This window comes from Carlito syrichta, unplaced genomic scaffold (assembly GCF_000164805.1).
Source record: "Carlito syrichta isolate Samal-C Ts95f unplaced genomic scaffold, Tarsius_syrichta-2.0.1 Scaffold302305, whole genome shotgun sequence".
Taxonomy (NCBI): domain Eukaryota; kingdom Metazoa; phylum Chordata; class Mammalia; order Primates; family Tarsiidae; genus Carlito; species Carlito syrichta.
The window spans coordinates 135,162-148,899 of NW_007246401.1; the positions used below are offsets into that span (position 1 = coordinate 135,162).

The 13,738-nt window shown below is 46.3% G+C and overlaps 1 protein-coding gene across 1 annotated transcript in view; it reads left to right on the plus strand.

Annotated features, from left to right (window-relative positions):
* SRGAP1 (SLIT-ROBO Rho GTPase activating protein 1) overlaps positions 1-13,738 on the plus strand; it is an 86,840-nt gene that overhangs the window by 15,636 nt on the left and 57,466 nt on the right. The window contains exons 4-5 of the mRNA XM_021711460.1: positions 4,333-4,530; positions 5,201-5,285. Coding sequence (XP_021567135.1) covers positions 4,333-4,530; positions 5,201-5,285 — 283 coding nt within the window. The remainder of the gene's footprint in view (positions 1-4,332; positions 4,531-5,200; positions 5,286-13,738) is intronic.

Sequence of the window (13,738 nt, forward strand, 5' to 3'; positions counted from 1 at the left end):
AAAAATATTTTTGATCCACAGCTGTTTGAATTTGTGGATGGTTGGGTATGAGGAGATGGTTCTATTTTAAGACAAACTACAAGTACTGATTTTTCTGTTGGTCCATGATGACTTTGTGGAGTTTTTTGTTTTGTTTTGTTCGGGCGGTTTCTGTTTAATTTTTTGTTTAATGTTATACAGACAGGGCATCATCAAGCTGCTTTGGCTGGTCTTGAACTTCAGGGCTCAAGTAATCCTCCCACATTGACCTCCCAAAGTGTTGGGATTACAGGCGTGAACCACTGCAACCAGCTCCAAACAATATTTTGTTGTTTAAAAAAAGTACTTGAAAAGATTTTCACTTTCTATAATGTTGGACTGGGTAACTCAGCTGATTCTTCCTTTCACGTTTTATTATCCAGGACAAGGTGCATGGCCAAGCCTGAAGCCTATGATACAGGAACCCTATCTTCCAAAAGGAAGAGCATGCAGTATTTTGAACAATAAAAATAATTCAGTGATTCTGAACTACTAGTGCTCTTAAGGGATTGGGAAAATAGACATTATCTTTGGAGAATAACATCATCTTAGACCTCAACTAACTCTAAAATGTCCAGCAAAGATAATTATACACACGAGGAAACAAGAAACCAGAATGATAGCTGGCAGAAATAATAGACAGCAGAGACACACCCACAGGAACTCCAAATGTTAGAATTTTCAGAAATAAATTGTAAAAGAGCTATTTACGGTGTTCAAGGAGATAAAAGCCAAGCTTAGATTTCAACAGGGAAAAATAAACAGTGAAATAACAGATTTGAAAATGAACCTCACAGGAATTCAAGTAACCAAGAAGCATAGTAACTAAAATGAGGAATCAGTGGGCAGTTTTAACATCTGACAGAATAGATGAAGAGCAAACATCAAAGTAGAAAACAAATCAGAAGAAAATAATCAAAATGCAGCATAGAAAAACAAAAAGATATGAAATACGGAAAAGTAGAATAAGAGCTGTAGAAAGCACCAGTGATATACTAATTGAATTCCCAGAAAGAAAAACAATAGAAGATAGAGTCAGTATTTGAAAAGATAAAGGCTGAAAACTTTGCAGAACTTATGAAAACCATCACATAGACTCAAGAAGTCCAAAAAATTCCAGACAAAAATATATCTTTAATATCCTTGCCTGGACACATTGTGACAAAACTGTAGAAACCCAAAGATGAGAAAACTTTAAAAACAGTTGGAGAAAAAAAGCAGATTTTATTCAAAGTAGTGGCAGCTGAAACAAGAACAGTTATCTTTAATATACGGAAAGAAGAAACTGCCAACCAGAAAAACACCTTTCATCAATGAAGGGGAAATACATTTGCAAGTCAACAAAAACAAGAATTTCACTGTATGCTCATTTGTAGTTCACTTTTTATCATATTGACCTACCAAATTGAGTAAGTTTTTATGGTCCTTGCCAAGTGAAAATGGGAAAATTAAAATGAGCTGATAACTTTATTACGTTTATACAGTGTTCCCATCCTTACTTCCCCTTTTGCACTTAGATATTACCATAAACCTGTTCTCATATTACTTCAAGGGGAGTCCTTATGTTTTCTTGGATTTTTTGTTTGTTTGTTTTGTAGAGTCAAGGTCTCCTTATGTTGCCCAGGCTGGTCTTGAACTCCTGACCTCAAGCGATTCTCCTGCCCAACCTCCCAAAATGCTGGGGTTACAGGTGTGAGCCACTGTACCTGGTCATCTGTGGTTTTATTACGCATTTCCCTGCTAGATGAGACTGAGCACGTTATTACGTGTTTCAGGCCATTTGGGACTCCTTCACCGACAGCACCTTGTTCAAATCTCTGGTTCAATTTTGTACTGGGTCATGAGTCTTTTCCTTAATGATTTGTAGACATGGATATAAATCTTTTGTTAGTTATGTGAGTTGCAAAAGCCTTTTCCCACTCTGTGTTGTGGCTTTCACTCTTTCAATCGTGCCAGATGAGCAAGTTCCAAATTTAATGTAATCAGCTGATCAATTCTTTTCTTTACAATTAGTACCTTTTGTGTCCTAAGAAATATTCTCCTAGCTGGGTGCAGAGGCTCATGCCTGTAACCCCAACACTTTGGGCAGCGGAGGTGAGAGAACTGCCTGAGCCCATAGGTTTGAGACCAGCCTGGGCAACTTGGCGAGACCTCGACTCTGCAATGAAAAAAAAAAATTATCGGGGCATGGTGGCACATGCCTGTAGTTCCAGCTACTTGGAAGGCTGAGGAAGAAGGATCACCTGAGCCCACCCTCGACCAGGCTGCGGTGGCCATGAGTGTGCCACTGCACTCCAGCCTGGGCAACAGAGTGAGACTCCAATTAAAAAAAAAAAAAATTATCTGGTCTCTTGACTAGTCAGTTAGATGGACAGGACCTGTGAGATTCGTTTTGTTGTGGAGTTTTTAAACACTGATATCTTACTCACAAAAGATTCTATATCATGTCAGTTTTTAAAGACTGTTATTTATATTCACTATGTTCTCTTTCCTACATTTTTGACAAACATCAATAATAGTAAAGAAAGCCCATACTAATCAACATCTGAACCAGTCTCAAGGCAAATCAATTGAGAACCCATTCCATGAGTCCATTGCTTAAGAAAAACAGCTCTAGGCCAGACACAGTGGCTCAAGCCTGTAATCGCTTTGGGAGCCCAGGTGAGAGTATTGCCTGAGCCCACGGGTTCAAGACCAGCCCGAGCAACTTGGTGAGACCTCATCTCTACAATAAATCAAAAAACTAGCCAGGTGTGATAGCGCAAGCCTGTAGTTCCCACTCCTTGGAAGGCTGAGGCGGAAGGATCGCCGGAGCCCAGCAGGATGACTCTGGGGTGGCCGTGAGTGTACCCCTGCACTCCAGTCTGGGCAGTAGAGTGTGACTTTGACTCAAAACAAAAAACAAAAACAAACAAAAAACAAAAACAACAAAAAAGAAAAACAGCTGTTGTTTCATCTTTTGCATAAAAATAAGATAATCGGCACCTACAACCAACAGTTTCTTTTAGCAAAATTGTGCTGAGCAACTGGAAAAAAAAACCAACGCTCCCCCATAGTGTTAAAATACAGAAACTGCGGGAAAAAATTAAGGAAGCCAAGGGGGCGGAGAAAAAACCCACAAGGAGTTACCACTGCCCACCCACCTCAATGACCTCAAGCAATACACCCGATGAGGAGGGGGTCCTCGCGCTCTGCTGGTGGGTGTGTCAATGACAGCTGTCATTTTGGACGCCTGTCCAGCGTAGCCTGTGAGCAGCTGTTCTGCTCATGGTGTGGCCCAAGAAAAGTGGGTCCGAAGCAGCATTATTCAAAATGGCGCCTATCAACGCCAAAAGGGAGAGTTACAATGTATTCTTGCCATGGATATTCAACAGTGAAATGCCACCCTCACAAGAAATGAAAGGTTCTCACTAAGCTGAGCAAAAGAAACGAGGAAGTCGCACATGCTATGGGATTTCACTGGCATAAAGGCCAACACAGAGCACAACTCACCTATGATGTCAGAAACTGGAGTTGTGGCCGTGTGGGTGGGGAAGGGTGCCTGGTGATTGCGAGAGGCCGAGGGGGCTCGCAGTTCACTATTTCTTGATCTGAGTCGTGCTCACATGGGTGTGTTCACTTTGTGGCCCTGCATTCAGCTGGGCTATGTTTCTCTGTATGTCGTTTTGCTTCCATTGAAAAAGTTATTTAAGAGTCTAGAGGAGTGCTTGAGGCCAAGAGTTTGAGACCAGCCTGGGCAACATAGCAAGATATTGTCTCTACAAAAAAAAAAAATTTAAGTTAGCCAGGCATGGTGGTGCACGCTTGTAATCCCAGCTACTTGGGAGGCTGAAGGGGGGAAGAGTTACTGAGCCCAGGACATCAAGGCTGTGGTGGCCATGACTGTGCCCCTGCACTCCAGCTTGGGGGACAGAGAGATCCTGTCTCAAGAAAGGTAGTTATTTAAAGCAAAAATAGGGCAACCCTCTTCCAGGTCCCCTCCTGCTTGGGAGCTTCTTTTGATATTCTGAATAGTCTCCAGTTCTTTCACCTCTGAAAAATAATAAATGAATGAATGAATGATTGAGAGATTGCCCAGGGATATGTGAAATTCATAGGGACTTCAGTATGAAGTGGCACGCTTCTTGGAGCGTTTTGAAGGAGCCCCCACCCCCCGGTGGCAGGGAGGACTGTGTCTGTCTTTCTCCCCTTGTGACTCTGACCTTCCCGGGCCAGGGCCACGTCTGTTCTCTGCTGACCGAGCAGCCTCTGGCCAAGCGTGTGCGGGATCGCTGCCGCGACGCACTCACTTGAGAAACGCATTTCTGCTCCCAGGTAAAGAAGACGACAGAAGCCACGTTGCAGACGATCCAGGACATGGTCACCATTGAGGACTATGACGTGTCCGAGTGCTTCCAGCACAGCCGCTCCACGGAGTCCGTGAAGTCCACGGTCTCCGAAACCTACCTGAGCAAGCCCAGCATCGCCAAGAGGCGAGCCAACCAGCAGGAGACCGAGCAGTTCTACTTCATGGTGGGTCCTCCGGCACGGTTGCCAGCTACACCCTCTGAGCCGGGCTCACTCTGCATCAGAACTGGGCGTTACATTAGGAGTTGGGGGGCTTCTCCACACCAGTACTTGGTGTTTTTTTTTGAGTCGAGGTCTCACTCTGTTCCCCAGGATGGAATCAGTGGCACAATCATGGCTTGTCCTAGCCTCAACCGCCTGGGCTCAGGGGATCCTTCCGTCTCAGCCTCCCAAGTAGCTGGGACTACAGGCAAACGCTGCCCTACCCAACTTATTTTTTGCTATTTTGTAGAGACGAGGTCTCGCTGGGTGGCCCAGGTAGGTTTCGAACTCCTGAGCCCAAGCGATCCTCCCACCTCGGCCTCCCAAAGTTCTGGGATTACAGGCATAAGCCACTATACCCAGCCCTACAGCAGTACTTCTAAACTTTAATGTCCTTACATGTCACCAAGAGAGTGGGTCACAGTGAGGGTTCTGAGTCCAGGGGGTCTGGGGGAGGGACCTTTGAGGCTGCGTCTCTCACAGGCCCATCATGGCCAATGTTGCCCGTCTCTGGACCACACGTCAGGTAGCAAGATTCTGGGATCCAGAAAAAGAAAGTGGCTGGATTTTAGATTTCCCGAGAGAAGCCCGCTGACCCCAAATAATCTTTAAAAATTAATCTTGCCTTTTGTAGAAACTCAGAGAATACTTGGAAGGCAGCAATCTCATCACAAAACTTCAAGCCAAGCATGATCTGCTGCAGAGGACACTTGGAGAAGGTCAGTGTTGGGTTAAAAATAGATTCCAGCGGGGCTTCCATAATCTTAGGTCAGACCCACCGGAGTCGGAGATCTGCGATCTGGACGTCCGCGATCTGGTGCCGCATGAAAGACACAAAGGATTGCACAGAAGTTAGAATGGAAAATATAGTTTATTTAGAAAGCAAACGAGAGAGAGAGAGGATTCATCTCCCCAAGGTAGGGGGCCAAAGCTTAGGGAAACATGGCGGCAGCCATAGCTCAAAGAACACATAGCCAGACCATCATTTAGCGAGGCTATGGCAGCTGGGTGCTCGTGGTTGAGTCCCTTTAATCCTTTCCTTGGATGGGGGCCGTTAAGGTGATTGGGTGGTGGTCTGCTCCACGTCATCAGGAAGGGGGAGGTAAGCGCAGGTACTGACGTCAGGTGCTGGATGGCAGGCAGATGGGTGGGCTAGTCACATGTTTGTTGCCATGGTAATGGGGTCAGTCTGTGTCCCAAAGGTCATGAAGGGCTGATTAGATGAACTTGGGTCTTATGGGGGAGATAAATACTTAAATGGAAAAGTTAATTAGTTCAAAACAAGCTGAGAGGAGGACAGTAAGACAGTTATCAACAGCTACCTCTGAGGAACCAGTTCTGTCCTTGGCTAGAGGGTAAATTAAATGCAGTGCTAGAGATTTAGGTTATGTTAAAATGGCTGCTCATTGGATATATTAAATCCATGTGATGTCCTTTCCGTCGGTGACTGGGACAGCAGGGAGATAAGGTAGACTGTGCATGGCGGTGTGTATCCCTTCCAGAGAGCGTAAATTGTGCGTTTGTGCTTTAAGGGGCAGAGGACACCATATGTTTACACTTGGTTTCACCTGTATCTGTCATCATCAAGTTCTCTCCAGAACTATTTTCTTTGAGTTTGGTGCTAACTTTGGAGAAGAACAGCAAAATCTAGGGAGGGCTAAAACATCGACCCAGAGCCCCTGAGGAGGGAGCCTGAGAAGACAGTGCTCCTGTGAGCACAAGAGTCTGGTGGCTCACATCTGTAATCCCAGCATTTTGAGAGGCCAAGATGGGAGGATCACTTGAGGCCAGAAGTTCAAGACAAGCCTCGGCAATGTAGTGAGACCACCATCTCTACAAAATAATTTTGAAAAATAAATAAACCAGGCATGGAGGCATGCACCTGTAGACACAGCAACTCAAGAGGCTGAGATGGGACGATCCCTCGAGCCCAGGAGATAGAGACTGCAGTGAGCTGTGATCACACCACTGCACCTCCCGCCCAGATGACACAGCAAGAATCTGTCTCTAAAAATAGGGAGTCAGGCTGAGCTCGGTGGCTCAGCCTGTCCATCCCAGCACTTTGGGAGGCTGAGGCGAGTGGATTGCCTGAGCCTGTGGGTTTGAGACCAGTCCGGGCAACTTGACGAGACCTCGTCTCCACAATAAATCAAAACATTAGCCAGGCATGATAGCACACGCCTGTAGTTCTGGCTCCTTGGAAGTCTGAGGCAGAAGGATCGCCAGAGCCCAACAGGTTGATGCTGGGGTGGCCGTGAGTGTGCCACTGCACTGCAGCCTGGGTGACAGAGGGAGACTCTGACTCAAAAAAGAAGAAAAAAAGGGAGTCTAGGGGAGCAACATCTGCCCCTGCTGCTGCCCATCACTGCTTCCCTCCTTTCCGGGCCTCCGCCCTTCCAACCTTCCCACCCCGCCCCTGTGTGCTCGAATGGGCTGGTCTTTGTTGGTTTCTCTGTTGCCTTTTTAGACTCTAGAAACCAGCTAAACCAGTTTGGGTGATGTTTCTTCTTTCAGCAGGCATTGGTTGTGGTTGAGAAATAATCTCATCGTATAAATAGATTGCTCTGTCTAATAATAATAACAAAAACAACAGCCACCCCCCACACTCACCTAGGGCCCACTCTGTGTTGGGCCTTGTCCAAGCCGTGCATTCAACCGGGCACTATTCATTTCGCCGTTTTTGCATAAGGAAACTGAGGAAGAAGAGAATTCTGGGCAAAGAGGGCTATGTAATGTTATCATTTCTCTTTTCACCTTCACGACATTTAAAAGGAAAAAAAATAAATCAAGCAAAGTCCCTGTCTTAAGTGCTTCGTGTTCTGCAACTTTGATTATCTTTCATTCACACGAGCTCCTGCCGGATGTTAAAAACAGAGAAAGAGGGCGCCGGCACTGTGGCTCACACCTATAATCCAAGCACTTTGGGAGGCCCAGGTGAGAGGATTGCCAGAGTCCACGGGTTTGAGACCAGCCTGGGCAACATGGCGAGACCTCATTTCTACAGCAAATCAAAAAATTAGCCGGGCGTGGTGGCCTTTGCCTATAGTTCCAGCTACTTGGAATGCTGAGGCAAAAGGATCACCTGAGCTCAGCAGGTCAAGGCTGCAATGGCTGTGAGCGTGCCACTGCACTCCAGCCAGGGTGACAGAGTGAGACTACGGCTCAAAAAAAAAGAGAGTAAAACAGAGAGAATATGGCAGGGGATGAGAAGACTGAGTGGTGTGAGCAACTCGGGACAAAAAGAGGTTGCCCCTCTTAGACCTGAATTCCTGCCTCCTGCCATTCTGGAAAATTCCTTATCTGTGAAGCAGTTCTTCTATCATCCTGTCTCCTGGTTTTTCCAAACCCATCGTTGTCAGGGAGTGACCATGAGGAGAAAGATTATGGTGACCCAAGAATCCATGCGTGGCACAGTTAGGAGGCCAGGCTCTACACACACATACACACACACACACACACACACACACATACACACTCACACTCACGGCTGGTCTCACCTAGGGTGAAAAAAGTAGCATTTAAACTAATAAAAAATGTGCTTAAAAAATAAAATAATGGCCAGGCACAGTGGTTTATGCCTATAATTCCAGCACCTTGGGAGGCCGACATAAGAGAATTAATTGCCTGAGCCCACAGGTTTGAGACCAGTCTGGACAACTTGGCGAGACCTCATCTCTACAATAAATCAAGAAAAATTAGCTAGGTGTGATGGCACATGCCTGTACTTCCAGCTACTTGGAGGACTGAGGCGGAAGGGTCACTTGAGCCCAGCAGGTCGAAGCTGTGATGGCCACAAGCGTGCCACTGCACTCCAGTCTGGGCAGCAGAATGAGACTCCAACTCAAAATAAAATGAAATAACCAAGCACTGTCTGTGAACCTTCACACACGAGATTAATATAGACTGAATAAAAAAGCCAAAATTATAAAAGACAGTTTGAGAACAACTGAGAAGTTTAAAGATATACTGTATATTCAATGATATTCTAGAATTAATGTTAATTTTCCTAGTTGTGATAATGGTGTTGTAGTGAGAAAAGTATTTTTAAGAAATGCTGGCTGGGGTGTCATGATATCTGCAACTTCAAATGGTTTAAAAAAAAAGATATAGATATATATGTATATATGGGAGGAGAGAGGTAGAGAGAGAGCCAGTATGACAAATGTGAAGCATTGGAAATCCCCATGAAGGGCATGAGGACACTCCCCGTTTTGAACTCTCTGTAGGTTTGAACTTTTGAAAACGTTTTTGACTTTGAATAGTTTTTCTACTTCAGCAGTTGTGTCCCATTTTGTTTTATTTTTTCCCCGCATAATATCACACAAGGTCTTTTTTTTTTAATGTTTCACCATCTCCTGAGGTTTCCAGTGATTCCCTCACGGCCCATTGCCAGTCCTGAAGCATAAATGGTCCTAAGTGTAGGGGAATGTTTTAGACACACAGCCCTTCTCCACAACTGCAGATCTTGTTAAAAACTGTGCGTTAGAAAGAATGAGCGTAGGAGAACTCATTCTTGGCATCATACACATGTGCTCTTGCGCTTGGGGCCACGTTCTGGAACTTCTGTCCGTTCAGCTAGATTCTCCCTTGTCTCCTGGAGAGGAAGCCCCAGTGGTTAATATTTTTTTACATGTCATTAGTGGTTAGGGCTATATTTGAGCCAATTTGCAGAATCCACACACCGGATTCCATGTATATATAGCCTTGTGAACTGTGAGCCAGGATTTCTTTATCTTGGAAGGTCTTTTTTTTTCTTTTTTAAATTTTTCTTTTTATTTTTGGAGTCAGTCTCACTCTGTCACCCAGACTGGAGTGCAGTAGCACAGTCATGACTCACTGCAGCCTCCACTCCTGGGCTCAAGCGATCCTCCCTCCTCAGCCTCCTGAGTAGCTGGGACTATAAGTATGCACCACTACACCTGGCTGGTTGGTTTTGGGGGGTTTTTTGGTAGAGACAATGTCTTGCTATGTTGCCCAGGCTGGACCTGAACTCCAGGACTCAAGCAATCTTCCTGCCTCAGCCTCCAGAAGTGCTGAGATTACAGGTGTGAGCCACTGTGCCTGGCCTATCTTGGAATTCCTTTCCCAGGGGCACAAGCTGTGTTCAGTTGTATAAGGCCTTCACTGGGCTCCATTTATTCTGCTGAAGGAACTAGCAGGTTTCCATCTGTCGGCAGACACGCTAGTCTCTACCCACATGTGGCATGTCCCTCACGCGGGTTTGGCGGCACACCAATTGCTGGGCACTGCCTGGGTTCAACAGTGGCAGCTTGACCCTGAGGAATGCCCAGCATGGGAGCCAAGCCCACCTTTAAGCCCCGCCCCCATGGTGAGCCTGCCGCATCCATACAAGCCCATGGCATCAAGAAGCTTACACCCAAGGGTACCAGGAAGCCATGGCACCTTTCCCACGGTGAAGTCACCGCATGGTGAGACCCCCGTGGTGGAATCCAAGTCCAGATTTGGCTAAACAGTAGCACGGGGCTCAGTGGCTGCTCTGGGACAGCCTTGACTTTTTATAAAAATGGCCTCTCTGCGGCATATCTCAGGGCTGCAAAACCTGCCTCCGTCGTGAAACGAGCAGCGCTCAGCCCAAGACACACAGCTGCTCGTGCACAGCTGAACGTGTAAGGGCAGCCACATGTCTCGCCCGCCTTCCCGCTCACGTCTTGGCAGACCACCAGCCATCCAGGACATTCTTTGATTTTCAGCACTGTGAAGCGACTCAATGGGGCCCTCTCAGTGGCACCATCGACATTCAGAATTCCAAATCCTCGAAAATGGTTGAAACGGAAATAATACGGTGCTAAGACCAAACCCGTCCTCTCCCTCCCTCGGCAACACCCTTGCATCTTTTTTGTGATGCTGTTTCTTTTTAAATCAGAGAGGCTAACCTGACCACCATGCAGGAGACACACATCTGTAAAACAGAGGCGCTGCCGTCCCTTCCCTTTCAGGAACACCTTGACGTTCCCACTGGCCTCTCTGTGCGTCTGGAGTTAAGGGGGTGTCAATTTCAGCGCACCTATGACTCTATTTCCTCGTCTCTCGCCCTGGGCAGAAGGGACCCAACAAAGGCATGGAGCAGGTTATCCTCACACAGTCCGCTGTCTCTGAGTAGAAGTACAGCTGTGTCTTCAGAAGAGAAGCTGATGGTGGGTGACTTTTTTTTTTTTTTTAGATAAAAACCATTGCAGGAGTTGGAATTCTTAAGGAAGGAAAGGAGCTAGAACGTCACGCCCCGAGTTCTCATCTGAAATTCATTTGGGGCCTGGCTTGGTGACTCAGCCTGTAATCCCAGCACTTTGGGAGGCCAAGGCGAGTGGATTGCCTGAGCCCGCAGGTTCAAGACCCACCCGGGCAACTTGGCAAGACCTCAAATCTACAATCAATCAAAAATGAGCCGGGCATGGTAGCGTGCGCCTGTAGTTCTGGCTACTTGGAAGGCTGAGGCAGAAGGATCGCCTGAGCCCTCCAGCAGGTCTAGGCTGCGGCGGCCAGGAGTATGCCCCTGCACTCCAGTCTGGGTGACAGAGTGAGACTCCAACTCGAAAGAAAGAAAGAAAGAAAGAAATTCATTAGGGAGCAAGTCCAGGGTGTCTCTGTCTCATTTGAACTGTGCACGTTTGAAATATTTATTTATTTTTTCGTTTGTTTGTTTTTCATCTCAAATTGCCACCAAGCTGCATTATGGTTTTCCCATTTGCTATCTGGAGATACTTCATAATCCTCAAGTGAAATTTAAGAGTGGCTGAAGAAAGTGTTTGAACAAGTGGATCCGAGGTCATTTTTTTTTCTTTTCTCTTCCAAATGGCTTGTGTGTAGAGAGGTTGGGGGGAAGGCGTCGTCTGTTGTTTTTAATAATTAAGTAGGCTCCCAAGCCTCAGTCCACTGGAAGCTTTCACATTTCTCTGGGAAGGAGAGTCTTCTCAGCCTGTGTGTTATTGATCTAATAATGATGATTCTGATTAAAAAATAAAACCTCATTCATCAGCTGAGACATACTCAGTCCTATTAGCTGGAACATGAGAGCTGTGTGGCGCAGTTTGGCTGTGAAGGGAAGTTCTCATAAAGCTTGTTCCTGGTCCATTATGCAAAAAGTATCCTGATCGCTTTTTAATTTTTTATCTCATGACTGGGTGGAGCGAGAGGACTTTAAGCATTTTACATATCATTTTGTTCAAGATCTAGAGAATGGCTTGGTGGGGTATTTTAACAAAATCAGCAACATTTTAGAGTGACAAAGCATTTCACTTCTAAGGAATTCCCATTAGCTTTCTCATCACTAAGTCATTTGAAAGGGATTAACCTGCATTATTCCATTTAAATATCTAGGTATTTATTAATTTAATAATTTACATACTTAATGTGTTAAATCTATTAAAATGTTGAGTATTTTGTGCTTGACTTTAGCCATGAGAAGCAGGCAGAATTATAAACTATAACCCTACCTTCTTCCAAGAGCCTTGAAACCATTTGCCAGGAAAATTTAAAAAAGACTTTCATTTCTTCCTTTTTTTTTTTTTTTTTTTTGAGTCAGGATTGTACTCTGTCATCTAGGCTGGAGTGTGGTGGCACTATCATGGCTCACGGTAGCCTTGACCTCCTGGCTCAGGCAATCTTCCTGCCTCAGCCTCCAAAATAGCTGGAACTACAGGCATGGGCTCACCATACCCCGCTAATTTTTTTGTAGAGATGAGGTCTTGCTATGATGCTCAGGCTGGTTTCAAACTCCTAGACTCAAACAATCCTCCTCCATCTGCCTCCCTAAGTGCTGGGGTAATGGATGTGAGCCACTATGCCTGGCTAGACTTAATGCTTCTAAAGCAAATACATTATAGTACTTGGAAGTTCAGGTCTGGTGTTAAAACAAAATTGGACCTTAGTGCCAGACCCATCCATACTCACAGCTTGACCTTGGGCGAGTCACTCTCCTAGAGGCGCGGTCTCTTCTGTAAAATAAGAATAACAGAAACTGCCTCAGCCGGTTGTTGGGCAGACTGTGAGTGAATGTTCATAATAGAGAGTGCTTGGAACAATGGCTAATAAACGTTAGACACCATTGCTGTTTTTACCGTTGCCGCGAATACATATTGCATCAGGCTTAATTACACTTCATGCTGTAATGAAGTGTGTGGCATGACTGAATACAGCACAGCTCTCTGCCCTTGACCTTTGCTGGTTCTCCTGACCCACCTGGTGGTTTGGCCAGCTCCTGTGGCCCCATTCAACCTACGTGGCAGCGACTGTCACATCGGATCCCAGCCCGTCGCCTCTCAGTGCAGCCAGCTTTCTGCTGATCCTCCCCCCCAACCCACACACACACATTGGGATACACCAAGGCACCACCCCTCAGTCGGTGCACCGCTGGCCCCCTCTGCTTCTTGGGAAATGTTCTCCCCCGTTCACCCATAGCTCATAGCTATAGAAACTTCTGGAGTTCCATGTACCTCTTCCCTTTCTTCTTCTCCTCCAAATCAGCAGAAGGCCAGCAAAAGGAGGGTACTGACAGGGGACTGATAGAACTGGGCTAAGGGGGAATTCGCTTCCTCCCTTTCCCCTCAGCCCCATTTCAAGTCATGGCCAAGGTCGATTTCCCTGGTGCTTCCTGTGGCCTGGCTCTCCTTTGAGAATGGCATTCTCTGATAGTGTCTGTTCCCTCTGCTTAATCCTTAGGAGTTTTTGTCTTGTTTTGTTTTTTGAGTTGGGATCGTACTCTGTCACCCAGGCTGGAGTGTGTTGGCATGATCACGACTCGCTACAGCCTCGACCTCCTGGGCTGAGGCGATCCTTCTGCCTCAGCCTGATGCATAGCTGGGAACACAGGCACATGCCACCATACCCAGCTATTTTTTTTTTTAATTTTTTGGTAGAGATGAGGTTTTGCTATGTTGCCCAGGCTGGTCTTGAATTTCTGGGCTCAAGCAATCCTCTCCCCTCGGCCTCCCAAAGTCTGGGAGGTGTGAGCCACCACGCAGGCCAGTCCTTAGGCATTAATCAAATCCTTGGCGCTATTTGTTACTCGAGAGCAGGTCACAGAGTAAAAGGCTGTCTTGCAGCAGTGAGTGTCATCCACGCTCTCTGTCCACTGACTTTCTTCACCATCGTGCTGTCAGCCTCACCCCGTTGCCTGAGTCACCGGTGGGGACGTGCTGGGCTGGGCATGCCTGTT